General features: G+C 40.2%; 1 protein-coding gene across 1 annotated transcript in view; it reads right to left on the bottom strand.

Moving 5' to 3' along the window:
* The window catches only part of TBCD (tubulin folding cofactor D), a gene marked incomplete at its 5' end in the record, with an annotated part of 114,882 nt that overhangs the window by 20,985 nt on the left and 74,105 nt on the right, over positions 1–19,792 (bottom strand). The window contains 8 exons of the mRNA XM_080356512.1: positions 318–401; positions 4,023–4,163; positions 4,696–4,787; positions 5,214–5,332; positions 7,425–7,506; positions 8,857–8,933; positions 9,370–9,432; positions 11,934–11,965. Of these exons, the coding sequence (XP_080212638.1) occupies positions 318–401; positions 4,023–4,163; positions 4,696–4,787; positions 5,214–5,332; positions 7,425–7,506; positions 8,857–8,933; positions 9,370–9,432; positions 11,934–11,965 (690 nt within the window). The remainder of the gene's footprint in view (positions 1–317; positions 402–4,022; positions 4,164–4,695; positions 4,788–5,213; positions 5,333–7,424; positions 7,507–8,856; positions 8,934–9,369; positions 9,433–11,933; positions 11,966–19,792) is intronic.

Here is a 19,792-nt window from a genome sequence, read left to right as displayed (position 1 = left end):
TGGCTAAGCAGGCAAGTTTGCTTTCTATTTAAGTGAACAATACTGGCAAGCTCCACAGAGGCAGCAAGCATAGACCAAATCTCACAGATGCCATCTCAAAGGTGGGACTGGCACCCAGTTTCTCTCAAAAACATGAGCCTCTCTGATAAACAGACACAATATTCTCAGCATCTGTATTGGTGTAAGCTTGATGAACTTCTATCAAAAGTTCTGTCACACTCAGTAAAGCAGTAAGTATACAGTATGTAAATGCTTTCCTGTATGGACTGGAACATAGTTATAAGAGATAAGATACAAAAATAGTATGAGGAGCATACATGTTGGCATCAATTAACTCCACTTCATTCTGAACCAGCAGAAGCGTCACTTCCATTAAACTTGTCATAGCAGCTTCACGTGCCCTGTTGAAACAGAGATACATTAAAGTTGTTATGTCAGTATTTATCTAAATAAATACATCGGCAGTTGGGTTAAACAGACATTGGCAAAAAATTGCAATCAATGAAAGCGTTGACCCCTGAGAGCAGCTGTCACAGTTTGGGAGGCAGAGGACTGTCCCAGATGGAAACACAAGCCCCACTCTGTGAACTGACGCCCAGCTTTGCACCCAGGGTACAACAGTTTCCCCCCAAGCCCCTGCCTCGCCATCTTGTTTTTATTCCAGGCAGATGTTATCAGGTCTATTCTTTATTTTAGGAAGGTTAACACTGATATTCATTAGGCAAGTAGAAGTATTTAAACCTAAGTGCTTTGTCTGCTTCAAATAATCTTCTAAAAAGGCCAACCCACATCCTGAGAAGATATTTAAGCACTGTTGGAAGTGTCATATTCTCGTAGGTTTTCAAGGTTAATACTTCCAATATTAAAAAAAAAGTGGTTCAGAATGGATTAAGTGGCTAAATAATAATTAGTTTTATCACAAGAGATTAACTAAGTAACACTGGTTTGTGCACCATGGCAGATCCTTAATGAGCTACATGATCCTGCAGAAAACCAGGACCAACACATTCATCACATCCTGTCTCAGTAATGAGTAAAAATGTCAAGGGTGTTTCAAAAACATGGACCCAATTTCAAAGTATTTTGATTTCAAAATCAAACCGGGTCCATCTTTTTGAAACACCCTGTACATGTATCAAAATATTTGAAAAAGTACTTGCCTACTGTGAAAACACATACTCTGATTTCTGCATTCCAACAGGAGCTGAAAATAGTATCCTATGCAATCTAAAACTGGGTGGGATATTTGTTATAATGGTGAAAAAGGTAAATTACATCATTTTTTCCTAAGTAATTTAATACTAGTTTGGCAATCTTTCATCAGATGATGTTTTCCTACTTTTTTCATATAGTATCTGACTAGTAGATACTCATGTCTAACACCTGTAGACAGATTGGACAAGTCCCAGCAAACAATCTGCATATGGAAAGTAAAGGTGGTTAAACTTTCCCATGACTCCATTAAAGAAAGACAAAAATTACACACTAAAGAAAAGGGCTCTCTAGAGAAGTGTCTATTCTCCCTATATCTTTCCATCTTAGTCAGTGGTTTAAAAGAAACAGAATGAGAAAACACTCATATTTGGGAGGCTAAAGAAGTATTTAGCAGCCAACAGTTTGCTATGAGAAAGGATTCCCCTTCCCCCTTCAGTTTCCATGTTTGACTTGACTTTGGCTGGCACTGCCAAAGCAGCTTTAAAGGAATCCGGTGCTCAAAGCACATTTGAATTTTAATGAGTGTTGGGAATTTAATTTCCTCAGGATTTCTTTGAAAATTTCCACTTTGTAGAGCTTTGTTTTTAAATGAAGACATAGGCAGAAGGATAAACAATAGGTATGGGGAACTCAAGTGAGAGATGTCAGCTGTGGAAGTTAACTTGCATACCTAATGGTATTTAGCCAGGTTCTTATCTACTTCAGTATCACTCCTAATTTTGAAAACAAAAAGCTTAGGATCCCTTCCCTTTCTCTGACTCCATACCCTATATGTTTGTCTTTACATTTTCTTTCAGCTACACCCGTGTTACTCTTGTGTTACTATGTTCTCTGAGTGAGAGATCCATTTACCTTCCCCACCTTTCGTTGATGCTGAGGAAGGAGCAGAGGGAAAGCCAAGCTCCTTCCTCCCTTCCGCAAGCTCAATTACCTGATCGTGATCCTTACTAGTTTGCTTCCTTGTGTCTTCTAAGTTTGAGATGTCAAACGCCTACTTTTCTCTGATTTCATGTCCCTTGTTATTATTTCCCTGTCATATGACAATTTTAACAACCAGTTCTGAAGGCTGAGGAGCTGGGTATATTATACAAAACAAGAAAAATACAAACATACAAATATTAACTCAAGCTGATAAGAGCAGTCTGAGTTATTTGCCCTGTGTACTTTTCCAACACATTTGTAAATATTGTAGTGAATATGCTAGAGGAACAAAGCATCCAATACTAACATGGCACAGGATATCTCTCTTCATCTTTGGGCTGTAGAACTTACTCTTTGTTTTCTGTTCAAAGACAGAGTTGTTATAAATAACTATTCACGCTCACACTGGAACTGGCGAGATCTCAGTGACCGATAATGACTCGGTAGAGCACAAGCATTAAAATCTGACAGCAGTATAAACTACCCAAAGATTGCTGGCAATGAAAAACTCCAGCATGATACATATTGCACAATAAAAAGCACAATCACACACAATCATGTAAGAAAACAGTTGGTTGTAGGGTATATTATAGTTGCTGCCATTACTGAAGGTAATTACAAATGTACTTTATAGCACCTGACCCTGTATTCAAGCTATCTAATAAGCAACCCTAAAAGGAGAACACCACTATAATTAATTATTTTCCTTTTTTTAAAGCAAACTTGGGGTTACCAAATAGAGTAATGACACCAAAGTCAAGGGTGAATGGGACAGAATTCTATAACAGATGTAATTTCATACTTTCCATTACCAATTATTATTTCAGGATGGGCATATTTGTCCTCATAAATACACACAGTAAAGTACCCTGATAAGAGAGTCTCTATGTTTTCTTATAAATCGTTTGATCATTAAGATCCATATTTCACACCGTTTTCTTGCCCTGGAACTACCCTGTGGAATTCTACAGCGTGAAGCAAATAATATGAAATTTTAATCACTGCTCTGTCTACCACATTCAAAGATTGCAGAAACTTCCAATCAGTGAGTGATGTTACAGCAGCAATTACAGCTTCTTCAGAAATTAAACAAACTCAAAGACAGACATAAGCCTTTCTAGTGCTTTGGTTCATCAATTTAGAAATTGCCTTTTCAGATCACTGGCACTGAAGGAATACAGAACATTCAGATGAATGCAATATTATATACTGAACCTTCTTTATATATTAAGGGAAGTGTGAAGACTGAAGAACATCACAAAAATATGACTGTTACAGACTTATCTTATACCTATAGACTTCACATTAGTAAATACATTCCTACAGACATATGATTTAATTATTTGTGCAATCTCATAGCTGAAATCACTGAAACCCTAAACTTACAAAAGAGTCGGTAATACCACAGCACAACTTATAAAGGTCTTCTCGGAGTCATCAGGTTTCAAAATTTGTCACTAACATGTTGTGTAACTGCTCCCTCTCCTGGCCAAAAATGCCCACAACACGAATGTACAATGGGAGAGTTCACTAAGAATAAATGTGTTATTTCAAAGAAATAGGAGTAATGTTTAAATTTTCTGGAGTTTTTACAACTAAATGCATTCCTGATATTCACTAGAAGAAAATAATGTCATTCACAAAACAGGAGGAAGACTGAGCTTCAGTTTAAAAAACAACAGTCCCCATCTTCCTAATTTCCAAGGCTAGGGACAATGTCACCCTTTCCTTTCACTTTCCAGTCTTCCCCCAGTGTATTTCTACCTGTACGCAAATCTGCAGAAGCTTGGAGCTGTCTATTCCTAACAGGTTCTGAAAAGATATCAGTTTTTAATTAGACATCAAATGTGACAGCTTCATTTAAGTTTCTTTGTAAGGCATCTTACCATCCTCCAACATCTCCTCGGCTGTCCGTGGTGTAGTCAGTCAAACCACTCAGTAGTGTAGCATAAATCTGATTAATGTTATCTTTGCAGACATATTCTTCCCGGGATCCATCTCCCTTTACACCCATTGTCTTGCAAACCCTTTAAAAAGAGAAAAAGGAGGGGAAAAAACACAATAGTGGCAAGAAGAAACATCACAGCTTTGTTCTACTGATTAATAAAATTCCCCAGACATACAATATTCCAAACACCTACAACACCTGCTACAAACAGCATGAACAGTATTTCTGAGCCTACTGTGTTAGATTTGACCTGAGGATTTCTGATTAGTGTTCAGGTTTAAAGGAACACCAGCAAAGCTAAAAACTCAACAAAAAGTAGGTGGGTTTTACATCTATAATACCTATAATAATACAAAAAGGTACATGGTTGAAGTACCTCCCAGTTTCTGAACTTAAATCCTCTGAATAAAGATATAATATAAATATAAATACAAAGATATAAAGAATAAAGATATACTGAATAACAGAGATGCATACAGTCCCACACTAGGAATCTGTATGTCAGTATAACTGATTTCAAGGATCACGCTACAGGTTCACAACAGAATGCAGAGTGAGAGCAAAAAGGTTCTAGAGAAGGGATTAAACGCAAATAAAGACGACAAACATACTTTGCAATTGCTATGAGGGCATCTCGTCTGGCTTCTGCAAAGCTCACGTCTGCAGGGGTAATTAAGGTTACTTTTTTCAAACCTTCCAAAACCTGAAAAAGTATAAAAATTGAGATATTTAAATCCAATACATTATTTGTTATAAATATCAAATTTAGATACTGTATTAAATGAGCTAAATCACATATGGGAGAAGCCAGCAAGAAACAGTGTTTGGTTTCTCCCCAGGATTTGTCAGTATGTCTCACTTTTCCCTTTGGACAAATGTTCCATAGCAAAGAGATAATTCAGTCTCTGGCTTTTCCATTAACACTACTAAAACAGGACTAAACTCTACCTATCAGAATCTATGGCAAGCTAAACCAATGATGGTTTTCTGGAGTTACTGTACATTAGAATCCAAATCTCTTTCACAAAGACCCTTCATTATGGTAATTATTATTTATTTGATTACCATCACAGGTTTCATTCAAAATACTGTGTGCCCTCTTCTCATTACAACCACCATATTTTCTCACCTGTTGGAGCCTGCCCTTTAGCAGAAATCTTGGAAGGGCCCCAAGAGCTCGTGAAAAGCCACAACGAATCATTTCCTCTGTGTTTTGTAGTTCTGAAACGTACTGTGTCACCAGCTCATCTAGAAGAATACAATTGCAGAGTGGAAAGCAACCACCACATCATTATCACGGGACATTTGACCAACAGAAAAATAAACCAGAAAAAGATCACCCAAACAGAGTGTGGCAGAATGCAACCCCCCCCCTCTTTCCCACTCCCTCCTTTGATATGGAAGGCATAGACACATCTTCTCTCTCTGCTGCTTGAGGCTAACAGCTTAGTTTGGCCCCAGAGCCCCTGGCCAGGGCCGTTAAGAAGGGAGTGCCAAGGCGCCAGGAGCCGCTGGGCGCCCACGGCCAGTGTGGGGGATGTTTGGAAGCCTCAGGGGCACCCCACAGCCAGGGTGGGGGTGCAGAGAAGCTTCTGGAATGCCCACAGTCAGATCTGATCAGGCTATAAAAACAAGATACTCGTCGAGGCTCCAACTCTTGTCGCAGGTCTCTTGGAGCACGAGCCAGATGCTGCCGCCGAGAGCCCCCCTGGGATGGAGACTCCACTTGCCTTGCCTCCACGGGTGTGAGTAAAATTTATCCTTGCAGGATTGCGAGTGTATCTACTTTCATGCATATTTGCACGTGTATTTATACTTTCCGTGCTCAATACGAGCATGTGTATAAAGTTGGGCTTTTTGCAGGAGAAAAGTCAAAGAGAAGCGCCCACTTTGAAGGGTGGATGCTGGGCTCAGATTCTGTGTGTAGTTACATGACAAAATAGGGACAACAGTTCCACAAACAGCAGCACAGACAAAAGGAACATGAATAAACTGAACTGGCCATGAAAAAAGAAGGCTCAACAATAAACCAATATGAAGAAGATAATAAGGATGAATTAATAAAAAAGAAAAAAGTCAGGAATCATATCTACATATTTCTGCTGTAGTCTTTATCATAGACTTAACACACAATACGTCCTTTACCAGATTTTTCAGCTACTATATTAAACTCTTCCATAAATTGCAGAGAAAAACAAGGTACTCCAGAGAAGCTTCTAAGAACAACCAAGATACACAGCTGCAATAAACACAGCTCTGGTCAACAAGGAGAAAGGTGGTCTTATTAATCACTTTCCTGAATATGCACTTTTTAATCCTCCAAGAAAAAGAATGAGAGATCCTCAGAAGATTACATAATTATGCCATTGCTTACTGTCATGTAAGATTTAAGTGATTGAGCAATATTTGCTAGAGGAAGAAAGAATAGTTACCATAAGAAACTACACATTAATCATAACTCATGACTGACTTTTAAAATTTGTTTCAATCGCGATGCAATCGGCAGGCCTCAACTAGTTCCTCGCATCAGGGCACTAGTTCCCTGTCCAGAGGTTAGCAATACCTTCATACAAGCACAACTGTTATTGCAAATTTCCAAACCACTAAAGTGTAAGACAGTCTTGAGGCCATAGGAAGACACAATGCTTGCTTAGACAGCACCACGATCTTAGTAGGATTATGCTGGTCTTTCCTTCGATTGATGTAAACATTAAATTGACATTTTAGCCAAATGACATAAAATTAAGACATGACAACTAGCAAATGAGCAGCTCTTTACTTATAACTACTGAGTAATTATGCTAGCAAATGTTAATATTCTTCTAAGAGCCTTCAGCTTCATAAAACATTATGGGCTATGAAGTGTCTACAATATTAACTCAACACAACCCATCCTGAAAGAATATTAAAAGAGAAAGTCATCAGAACGAAACCAGAACGCATTAAGAGAGAAAAAATACAACAAAGAATAGGTGAAAACAAACGGAAGGGAAAAAAGTAATTCAATAAAATTCCAGTCTTACAGACACTGATTCAGAATGCCAAATCAGTATCTTTTATTTGTGTTTTCATTTTAATCTGTCGAGCCATAGTGAAACACTGATTAAATTTTACCAAAACCTTTTTTTTTTTTTCCTAATCCCCTTAAACATGTTTAGACCTGTGTTAACTGACTTATCCAAGTCTCCTATACTTTCTGTTGGGTTTACCATTCCTTCCTGAAGCATTTTAAGGCCCTTCAAAATCACTGATGCTCCTCCCCATTGTATCCGATACCTCCCAAGTGCAAGTTACGTCCAGCCCAGTATTTTCTGCCTCTACTGTAAACATGAGTCATTACCCTGTAGAGCTGGATCAGCTTCTCCCTCTTCATTGATGTAATATTCATTACACAGCGCAGCCAGGGCAGAAACTGCAGACTCCTGTAATAAAGGCAAAACTGTGAACTTGATATATTTACTAAGGTCATACTTTATAACTGTGCTTAGAATTAAAACAGAGAGGATTTTTTTAAAAAAAATCATTCCCTTCAGGTACTTTTATTTTCTGCTGAAATCCAGGGTTGCAACTCTGCTTGCTATCCTGCTCCTGCCACAGGAGATCCTGAACTTCACCATCTCATATTTGCTGCAACCAAGGCAGCCCTCAACCTTTACCACTTCAACCAGACCCTCCTCGTTAGTGAGGATGAGGTCCAGCAGTGCACCTCTTCTAGTTGGCTCCTGCACCCTTTGCATCACAAAGTTATCGTCAAGGCACTGGAGGAACCTCCTAGACTGTGGCTGGCCGGCCGAGTCGTCCTTCCAGCAAACATCAGGGAAGTTAAAATTCCCCACCACAAACAGGGCCTGTGACTGGGAGGCTGCTCTCAGCTGTCTGTAGAGGCCTCGTCAACTTCCTCACCCTGATGTGGTGGCCTATGATAGACACCCACAATAGTATCACCCTCTGTCCTTCTTTTCCTCCCGATCGCCTGTCCTTAGTGGGAAGGGGGGAGAGGAAGGGGCTGAAGGGGAGAGGCCAGGGAGAAGGGATTAACAATACATCTGCCATGGTTTTATTGTCACCCCGCAGTCAAAACCTCGACAAGCCTATAATTAATTCTTCTAAGCTTGGTTTAGACCTTCCAGTTATAAGACACACAAACTCTCTGAATAAATTGCTAATGCCAAAAGAATATTCCAAGAATTCAAATTTCATCCTTTAATTTTCTTCAGTGATTTGGGTACATTCTAGTCTACTCATCTTCCACAGAAGATTTTAGGAGATAAGCTACCAGATATTTTCAATGGCTTTTTATCTTATTTTTAAAAACTAACAACATGAACACAGTATGTTATATTAAAACTGTCTCTGTGATGGCTATAATCTAACAAGGCAGACAAAAAATTGTCATTATAATTTGGTAGAGCCTTTAAGTGTGCAAGATCAAACTGTCATGGTATTACTTGGGAAAATTAATGCAAATTGCTGGATGTGTTAAGATAACGTACATAAAATAGCATGAAACATATCCATCCATGGATTTAATATTCAGAATTAGAGTAGCTTGAGAGCACAAGAAGAGCATGTGCAACAGAATTTAATGGAAAATTGAAGCACGTTCCTCTTTGAATGTAAGGATTTTTTTTTTAAATAACCCTTCATACCAATCTAAAAATTAAAGATTCAATAAGCAATTAGATTCCATGGAAAATAATCCACCAACAGAAAGCAAAAAATATTTCTAATTCTGTATTTAACGGGACCATATGAAGGAGGAACTCTGGTACCTTTACGTGCTGTCGTGCAGCACTTGAAACAAGAGGGAGACTCCTTAGAGTGTCATTTATTAACCACTGCCAGCCACCTGAAATAGTAAGAAACATAATTGGTATCTATTTTTTTACTTTCTGAACTTCAACATTCTCTGTTTCATTTTTTACAAAGACCAGCAACTACACATATTGACGTATTTCCCTGGTTTTCCAAAGTAAACAAGCTTGTGATTCTCAACTAGTACAACTGTTCTGGTTTGGTTTACATGTCCATAGTGCGAACACTGTGCCCAGTAACGCTAAAAACCTGACAGGTAAAAAAAATATTAGTAAACAGCCATACACAAAAGAAAATCTTCAAATAACATCACCAGCTGTTGCAATATTTGTGCATCTTTTTGATACTTTCTTATTTGTTAGGCCACTAAACCTTGCTAATCTTGCTGCTTTGAAAAACATCATTCGTTGATACTTTAGCTGAAGTAATAACTACTAAGATAATGGGAGGTTATTTAAAATACGACATACCGATTATTGGATCTCCTCTAAATGGCATTTTTGATAGTGACAGCTTTTCAATTAAAGCACAAACTGTAAGAAAACAAAGTTGATAACTGCATAAATACCAAAAAAAAGAGAAGTTACAGTGATTTTGCAGAGGCAGCCACATCAAGTTTCATTAATTTTAAATTGAAGAAAATTTGCAATTTGAAATCCAAAATATGTGAAATTAGAGACTGACAGGAAATTACATTTGTGATTCTTACATACAAAACCACTACCACGCAGGAACTGCTCTCTGACATGAGTTAGTCCCATTCTTCATGCAGATCCATTGGTTGGTGGGATGTCTTTCCCCCTCGGCCATTTAAGGTGCATATATACATACTGGCCACCTGTTTCTACATCAATCTGTAAATGGGTATGTAGTATTGCTGACAGTAAACCGACTTGGACAATGATGATACTACTGCCACTAAAAAACTATTCAAATATATGTGAAAGGTTTTCCTACTTCTTAATAGCATTTTTTGGACCTTCAATGAGTGGCATCTGTTCACTGCACAGAGCTAGTGGCTACAAATCTGTCTGCAGCTTTATTTCCTTTGACAGAATGTAAGAAAATGCTATTTTAATAATTAAGGCCTTCTTATTTTAAATCTATAAACTTCAATGAGTTCCAAGCTTTCAGTACACAACAGATTGACTGCGTTGCTCAAAGGAAAACGCAGCGCCTAAGGAATACAACATCTTTCACCTTCCAGTGATCAGTTCAAATCAAACAGATCCACGCACATCCATACTCCCTATCTGACTGCTTTAGAGCTGGTGGGAGGTTGGTGCAGAGGAGGAGGGGACAGAACAAGCTGCTATATAATGCCACTTTTTTGTTTTCCTCTCCTCCCACAACTTAATCTTTGAATCTTACTCCAGGCTCTGTACACAATTCATCACCTTCTTCATTTATAATCAACTTACTGGGCTCCAAATCTACTCTTAAATTCAACCCTCACTATGGTAATGTCACACAACCAGGCTCCCTGCGCTCCAACTCCATTCAATGTTGTACGTCAGCTTCTTTGTTCTAATATTTATTCACAGACAAGGTTAAGTACAATGTGACTAACCCCAGGTCTCTAAGGGATCCTCCTTAGTTCTCTATGCTTCTTTTACTCTCTATTGTGGTTGACACCACCATCTTCATTAGACATGCAGGCAATTTGTGGAATATTTTCAGTTCTTCTCTTATTCCACCTACACAGTTGTATCATGCCAAAATACTGTCATTTGTACTTCTCCAATACTATGGAATACTCAGCTGCTTAAAAGCTAAAACATATTAAAAAAATCTACCTGTTCTTTCAGCCTGCATTATCACGTCACAAGACTGTAAACCTATTCAAAGACTGCAGAAATCCCCTTGGCCCCTTCACCCCTTCTATTTGATCACCCTTCTGTGTTGGTACAGGAACTCCTTTAACCACTGTTTGGATGGCTTCACATCTTCAAAGCCAGAATCTGCTACGTAGCACTTCCTTCATCCAACCCATGAGCATGAAACTCAACTTGGCATCATTTCCTGATCCATGCAGGCTACCTGGATGGATCCTTTACTCTGTAATGCCCTTCCTTTTGACAGTGTATATAACAATCTTCAAAATCTGTGAACAACCCAACACCTCTTCTGTGATATCCACCTCACTACCCGCTCATCCAGACCGCACTCCCTCAGTTCAGCTGTAAGGATGCTGTGGGAAAGTGTGTCAAATGCCTTACTCAAGTCAAGGGAGATCACGTCCACCACTCTGCCATCATCCATCCATCTTGTTATGTCCTCATCAAAATCAATGAGGTTGGTCAAGCACGACTTCTCCTTGGTGAAGCCATGTTGACTGCCCCTAATGATCCTCTTATCCCTGATATGCCTTGAGATGGCACCAAGGAGAAGTTGTTCCATCACTTTCCCAGGGACGGAGGTGGGGCTGACCAGTCTATAGTTACCCGGGTCCTCCTTCTTGCCCTTTTTGAAGACTGGAGTGACATTTGCTTTCCTCCAGTCCTCAGGTACCTCTCCCGTTTCCCATGACTTAGCAAAGATGATGGAGAGCGGTCCAGCAACGACCTCAGCCAGCTCCCTCAGCACCCGCGGGTGCATCCCATCTGGACCCATGGATTTATGGATGTCCAGATTGCCTAGAAGGCCTCATCAACTTCCTCACCCTGATCTGGTGGCCTATAATAGACACCCACAATAGTATCACCCTTGCCAGCCTGCCCCTTAATTCTCACCCACAGACTCTCAACTCATTCCTCATCCGTGCCTGGACAATACTCAATACATTGTAGTCGCTCTCTCACACAGAGCGACTCCACCACCACGCCTGGCTGGCCTGTCTTTCCTGAAGAGGACATAGCCAATGCTCAGGTGGACCTGTTTTCCGATTGGCCTCCAAACTTTGCATTTTTTTAATTACTGTGCACATTCTATTTATACATTCCACACAATACATGCAAACAAAGTGGAAAAAAAGTAAATGGAAGAATTAGTTACTGCCCATTTTCTGCTTTCACACCACAGGTCTAATACTTACCAGCTGGTCTCATCAGTTCTCCACCTAAACCCCTGCAAAACAGAAACAGCCTTCAGAAAATAACCTACTGGAAGCAATCTGAGTGCATGGCCCAGTGAGAAAGGAAAAACTCAAAACCATTTCAGAATGAAATCAGATCACAAAATTCCTGCAGTTTTGTATTTGACCACCTCTAACATCCTTCTTTTGAAATCAACTGTTGTTTCGACTTCAGCATGATTTATACAAAACCTTCCTCGGTATTTAAGCTATCTTCTTGCAAAAATACAGCTCCGTTCTTCCTAATTTTTAATGTGAATAATAAAAGATAGTGAAGATCATTTGCCTTTTCACTTGCTTCAGAAGCATTCCAAACCTGTGGGACTCGCCACGGGAATTTTCAGTGATACAGCCTCTATGAGCTTGTGGCTCACACAACCGAAAGGCAATCACATGCAATTTTTAAACAAAATCATCATCTCTGGAAGATTAAATAGAAACTTCACTTAGCAGTTCCCATTTTTACGAAGTTTCTCACATGCTCCTTCCCCACTAAAGCTGCCTCCCAGGTGATTCTGCATTCACCACCACAAGCAAGGGGGTAAAAACTTCCAATGCATCGAAAAGGGCAAGAAACAAATGGCTTAGGATGCTTCAGACCCTGTCATATCAGGATGGTCCCACCAGCTCAGACCTCAGGCTTACCCAGCCCAGTTATCCTGTCTGAACCAGGCACTGACAGCACTAGGAGGAGAAAAGTGTGAACTGGACAGAAAGTGGGGAAAGGGAGAAGTGTCCTGGAACCGGCGGGGCCTGTTTCCATTTTCCAGTCTCTCATGTCTCCGGGCACAGAGACGTCTCCTCACCCCGCTGAGCGATGGCTGCTGGTTACCTGGATATCCCCAAGGTGCCGGGAGCACTGCTTGGGGTGTTCTGCTCAGTGTCACCTTCTGTGGCTTAATTTTTCAATTTTCTGAACCTTTGACCCCTCTCCTGCCCTTCCTTTGGGTATTTCCTCCCTCAGCTCCTTATTCACATCGCCCTTCACTTGTGCTGCAGTGTTTCCCCCCGAGGTGTGCCAAACCCTTAGTCACCTGTTTGGATGGCCATGCTCTGGCAGAAACTCCCAGCAAGAGGGAAGAACAACAAAGGCTTTTTTGTTTGTTTGCTTGTGTTGTTGGCATTTTTTTTTCCCCAAACCTTTTCTTCCCTCCTCTCCTCCTCCCTCCTCACAATAAAATTAGTAGCTATGCTCAGAAGGCAAACTTAGCAACCCTAACAACTCTTAGAACTTTGTTCTCCAATTTATCCTTTTATATGAGCTTCAAAAGCCTCAACATTTTAAACAAGTTTTTCTATTCCATACAAGTAGGTGCCTCCTGTAACACGCTCAACATTCTCATTGGTTTGTCAGGTAATGCAGACGCCAGCTCCACAATATTCTCGCTTGCTGTAGATCAGCACTTCCTTTAGTTGGGGAAACTTCAGCTTTCGACAATCAATATATTAAGCTCAATGTAATAATCTACAGCTCAGTCTATCATCATAGGAAACAAGCACAGATTATACATCCCCGTGCTGATAAGGTATTATCTACCCCACCTTCCTGCCTTGTTGTCTGCCCTCCAGATTCTGAAAAAATTAAATTTGAAAACAAAGACCTGATGCCAGGAGTTGAGACTGGCAAAAATAGACTGATGAGGCAAGGCTTGCTTCCTCTTCAACCTTCCTTTTAACTTCATTTTGTCCTCACCCATTCCTCGCCATCTCTCTGTTGTCTTACTGCAAATGAGTATAAAATAATGATCTGGGCAATTTGTTTGCTGTGCAACATAGTCTGCTGATGCAAGGATTCAGATACGGACTTCTGTTCCAACTACAAAGCAAGGACTGAGTCATAAAGGCTCCTCTTCTCCACTTCTGTACTCTGCCAATAAGGAAGTCAGGCCTTAAAGCTGACTTAAAGCTACTCTTATGCTAATAATTTGTCAGCTCTCCCTTCCTTTGGCATTACATCAACTCAATTTAATTTCAAAGTTTACAGCTTCACTGAGGATTGTTGTCCCTCTGCAAGCATGAAAAATGGTGGCAGTGATTGCATAGTAAGATCTACATGTAACACAGAAACTACAATCAAATCTATTTTTGAAGGCACTGTGTACCGTGTGTTGTTCTCTGCAACAGTTTTCAAGTTATTTCTTGCCTAATCACAGTATGTCCCTCAATATATCTAAATTCTTTTCTACTTTCCACAGCTCATACATATTTCAAGAACTGAGAATTCTATCATAATCCTAGATCTTTCCTCAGTCGGTGTTTAGTTTGTCAAACATGATGCACATCTTTCTATTAACTTTATCTTGCTCTGCAGTATTTCACTAAATTAAAAAGATACGGATCTACCTAATTCAGAGATTCTGAATTTTGCTGTACAGTCAGTATTCTCTCTTCTTTCTTCCAAAGACACATCCACGAGTTGCATCACATTATTAGATGTACCTGTTTCAAGACTTCATTATTAATTCAATTTGTAAAGTGACTGATGCGGTGCCCAGCTTCCATGAGCTCCTAAATGTTCCTTCCTATGTTCGGTTCCAAAGCAATGCTTCTCTCCTGGAAATGTCTGAAGGTGAGTCGCAAATTATTTGTGGAAAATATAACCAAAATGTATAATTTCTTATAGAACCAATGCATTACGATTACTGACCTAAGAATGCTGGTATCTATTTCAAAATTATGTAGGCCTGAAACAGAACCAATGACGGTGCTGTTTTCAGTGCATACAGAAGTTCAAGGTTCTTTTACGTATTTTTTTTTAAATTATCTGAAAGCTGCTTTTTGTGAGAAATTCAGAATTCATCTTTAAGATTATGGAAATAACAATAACCGAAGCTGTTTAAGAAGTGAATAGCATCTATGTTTTTATAAACACCTGAATCTCAAGTTAAAACTACTGGAATTGCTGAAGAGATTCAATTGCAAATACTCAGTCTCCAGGAAGCCACAAAAACAGAATCCCAGAATGTCAGAGATTGGAAGGGACCTGGAAAGCTCATCCAGTGCAATCCCCCCATGGAGCAGGAACACCCAGATGAGGTTACACAGGAAGGTGTCCAGGCGGGTTGGAATGTCTGCAGAGAAGGAGACTCCACAACCCCCCTGGGCAGCCTGGGCCAGGCTCTGCCACCCTCACTGAGAAGAAGTTTCTTCTCAAATTTAAGTGGAACCTCCTCTGTTCCAGTTTGTACCCATTACCCCTTGTCCTATCATTGGTTGTCACCAGAAGAGCCTGGCTCCATCCTCCTGACACTCATCTTTTAGATATATGTAAACATTAATGAGGTCACCTCTCAGTCTCCTCTTGTCCAGCTCCAGAGCCCCAGCTCCCTCAGCCTTTCCTCACACGGGAGATGCTCCACTCCCTTCAGCATCTTTGTTGCCCTGCGCTGGACTCTCTCCAGCAGTTCCCTGTCCTGCTGGAGCTGAGGGGCCACAACTGGACACAATATTCCAGATGTGGTATCCCCAGGGCAGAGCAGAGGGGCAGGAGAACCTCTCTGACCTACTGACCACCCCCTTCTAATCCACCCCAGGTACCATTGGCCTTCCTGGCCACAAGGGCCCAGTGCTGGCTCATGGTCACCCTGCTGACCACCAGGACCCCCAGGTCCCTTTCCCCTACGCTGTTCTCTAATAGGTCATTCCCCAACTTACACTGGAACCTGGGCTTGTTCCTACCCAGACACAAAACTCTACACTTGCCCTTGTTATATTTCATTAAATTTTTCCCTGCCCAGCTCTCCAGCCTGTCCAGGTCTCTGATGGCAGCACAGCCTCTGGCGTGTCAGCCACTCCTCCCAGCTTGGTGTCATCAGCAAACTGATGATCTCAGTTTCTGAGATCAGCTGATCGGAGGCAGCTCGGCGGGTCCCAATTGAGCGAAATCTTCGAGGTACAGAGAAGACTTTTTTTGGGTTTTTTTTTCTCTCAATTGGGCACTTTCATTCTCAAGAGACCCGGCAGCTCCCGGCAGCCCTTGTGAGAGCAGCTGACGTGCAGTGGGCGTTACCGCAGCAAGGGCGGGTGATTTAAAAGCCGTCGTAACTCGACTCCGGCACCTGCTGAATAGGTATCTTCATCTCGCTATGAACAGTAACCAATTTTTTTCCATGAGAAATCCCGTCCCAAATAGAAGTGAAGTACCTTAAAAGGTTCGGGTTGTACCTTATCGGGTTTTGGACGTACAACATGGCTTTATCACAACCTGTTATACACAGAGGAGGGAGATACCTTTGTGCATAGATAAAAAAGCTTTTATGGTCTTCCCTTGAAGATGCAGAGAATAAACTATACCCAGCTGACAAACACCTATTTTTAGGTTACTGTAAATTCATAGACTGACTGTACATGTTTTGTACACCAGAAGACTATAAGACTTTTCCCCTGACATCAGTTAAGAGCAAAAGAATTTCACCTTGACTCTTCAGAACATGGTATAGCACAATCTCCTAGAACCACCACACTACTGGATGTAAAAACATAACTTAAATTTGGAAGAATTGTTAAGAGTAGTTTTGTTGCGAGCTTAGAATTGTTTGCTGATTAAGCTTCTATGCCTAAAAAACTCTTTTATGTAGATGAGTGCCACGAAACACATTTGCCCTGAAACCATCAAGATTAGTTGCAACCTTAAAGGTCTTTGAAATGAGAGGAGTTTCTCTGTTGCCTTGCACCTGTCAACACCTACGGGCTCCCTTACTCTTCTGGAAAAGCTGACACCCTGAAGCTGACAGTCCAACTTACACTGGCGACTGTTCTGAAAGCTACAATTGCTCATCTGCCACAGCTGACCATGTAATACCCGCAGCCAGTCTCTTCATGTGCTACAAGAATGAGATCAGAGCAAAACTCGGCAAGCAGCGCGTTGCATCACCCAGGGTGGGAGTCACTAACGAACCCTGTGCATCCTGTCACAGCCAGAACCCCCAAGGCCCAAGAAATACAACATTTGCTGAAATACAGATGTGCAGCGCAACTACCTGGAAGGAGCCCAGCATATCTATCTGCAGCACTTCCACATCCATCTCTAAATTATCCTGTTACCCAACCCTGTGTATTAAGACATTATCAAACTCAGGACTGGCTACAAGGGAGGTAAAAAAAAAATCTGAACGCGTATTCAGCAGAATACTCAATCAAGTACCTTATATCAGATGATACATTTTTAAAGAATCTTAACAGAACTACTATTAAAAATCCGTTTTTCTTGAGAACTTTTCCTATTGAGAACTAGGAAAAGGTCTTAGCTGCACTACAGAAATATACGTGTTACAATAAAAAGACACTAACCATGCTGGTTCAGTAGAAGCATAATATAAAGCAGGCTGACCATTAACATTGTGTTTAAACGGGCAGACTGATTTCCTATTCCAAGTAAGACAACTTAAGGCAACAGATGCCACAAGATTTTGTCTTACATTTTTATTTATAAAAGTAAGGTTTAAAGCAAATAAAATATAGCTCTATTTTTGTAAGTCTATAAGCCGTATAGCACAAAACAGGCACAATGGACAAACACTCTGCTCAAGCGGCATGGTTTGCATATGACGTGCCATGACTAGTGCCCATTTAATAGAGAAAAGCAGGCTCACTGCACGATCCTCAGCTGGAAGTGCACATGCAAATGCTTCAACCAACCAGCTCCTCCAGACAAACTGGTGCTTCAAATGTGTCAGAATCCAGACTAATGGAAGGAAGTACCTCCTGATGTGCCTGGACTTGCATTCTCCTTTTTCAGCTTACTATGGTAAACCCAGAAAAGGACTTATACAGGAAGAGAGAAAGATGCTTGCACGCAAAAAAATATATATGTTAATACAGCAGAAGAGAGGATTTTCTACCATTAGTATAAAGAAACTTGGTTGCTTCAACTATACTCAAAATTGAGAAACTGCACAGTATAACTCAAAATGGTCTGTGTCCTGTCTGAAGGGTAATTCATTGCCATCCTTCAAAAGCAGGCTGAAGACATTACAAGAGCTGCTATACAAAGTAAGATGGTTGGTTGAATTATGGTCTCCCTTACAGCACTTTGGCTTCATCTTTTTTGACTTGAGGTCCTTATAGATTCAATGGAATTCTAAGCATGAGACAAACAAGAAACTCAGGACCCATTTTCCAGCCTGAAGTTTATAAACTGCAGCTTACAAGAAGAAAATCACAGCATTTTTATGCTTTACTTCCTTTTTCCTTTCTCATAGGCCAATGCAATTTCTGAAAAAAAGACAGCTATTATCTTGCCAGAAGTGGAAGCAAAATATCCAATAAGCAGCTGAGATGGTGGCCTAATGCTTTTTGTTAATGCAGTTTAAAAACTAGAAATACAAATGAAACGCACAGGTTTTCAACATCCCTATAAGATGTTTTTACACTGCAAATTCCTGGTAGCAACTACTCAAATGGAAATCTACGGAATATTATGTGCAATAATTACTCATCACGAAACAAGTTTGGCTTGTTTCACTAAATGCTTGCCCAGCAATACTCAAATTGCTGGTTTGTTTTTATAACCTAGTTTATTTTTCTTGTCCTATTTTAAAATATTTTATGCATACCGATATTTTAAAATATGGATTACAGTAGACATCTCTGTCTCAGCCTAAGTATTAAACAGCAGTGAATCAATTTTGCTTGGAGTCAAATGAGAAGTCTTATCTAGAATGAAAACATTTCTGTAGGCATCTTATAAATACCATTAAGTGCAAGAAGTGCACATTATGACAAAAACAAATTACACCCAAGCTCCACCCTGACATTAAGGAATTTATGGGAGCCAAGACAGCCACCCACAAAGACACTAATATACAGTATCAGCATTAAAGCCATCTGCCAGTACGAGCTGACTGTGGAGTGAAGTTCCACATTAGGATGTATGACCCTCAAGAAGTAAATTCTGACTTGTATTCAGATAGTTGGAGGATACAAATACTTACGTAAAAATTCTTTAATTTATAATTAATAATTATACAAAAGAACTACTTAAGTTTACTGTTTCTAGATATGTCATGTGCAAATAAGTGAATTAAATTACCCAAAACCTCAAAGAATTTGTCAGTTAAAGCAGAAAAAGCCCCTCATTCACATATACAATCATTAGGGAATACAACTCATTAATTATGTTCTGATCTCCTTAAATTTAAGAGCAAACTCTGAAGTCACATACCAGTTTTAATTCACATTTACTTAACAGTTACTTAGGCAAACTCCCTTTATTTCCTGGAAGCTTCAATAAATACGAAATGAAAAACAACTCAGTGAAAACTCATTTACATTTTCTTTGGCGCAAGAGCTGAAAAATTGCATTGAGCCGTTCGTAATACTCCTGGCCTACTCATTGCACAGGGCGAAGAAAGTAAGTCTAGAATTTAGATAGATGCTCCTTTAACAAACAAATAAATTTTGGACTCATTAACTTATTAGCTGAAGGTCATTTCTCTAGACCTACATGAACCCTACAAGTGCTGCAGCACAGGTGAATAATGGCAAAGAAATCCATTCCACACCGCTGAAGCCATGGATTAGTGAGTGTGTTCTGGTTCACATTCCTTCCTTTCTTTAACAGTCTCTATCGCAGCAGCGAGGCCAGTACTTACCACTTTCCCATTAATCGCACTCTCTAACCACAACCATTATAAGTGACATCAGTGTCTCTAGTAGGGCGACGAAGGAATGCGTGTGCTGGCATTCTCATGAGCCGCCAGAGACTGCCCGGCTCTGCGGGGCTTAACTCACACGTACAAACCAAAAATCACCCGAGGATCCCAACGTTTTCATTATTTCCAATTCATCCTTCCCAATAAAATTTTTTGTGGCCATTTTCT

This window comes from Nesoenas mayeri (genome assembly GCF_963082525.1).
Source record: "Nesoenas mayeri genome assembly, chromosome: 19".
Classification (NCBI taxonomy): domain Eukaryota; kingdom Metazoa; phylum Chordata; class Aves; order Columbiformes; family Columbidae; genus Nesoenas; species Nesoenas mayeri.
This window is presented reverse-complemented; position numbering and strand designations above follow the sequence as displayed.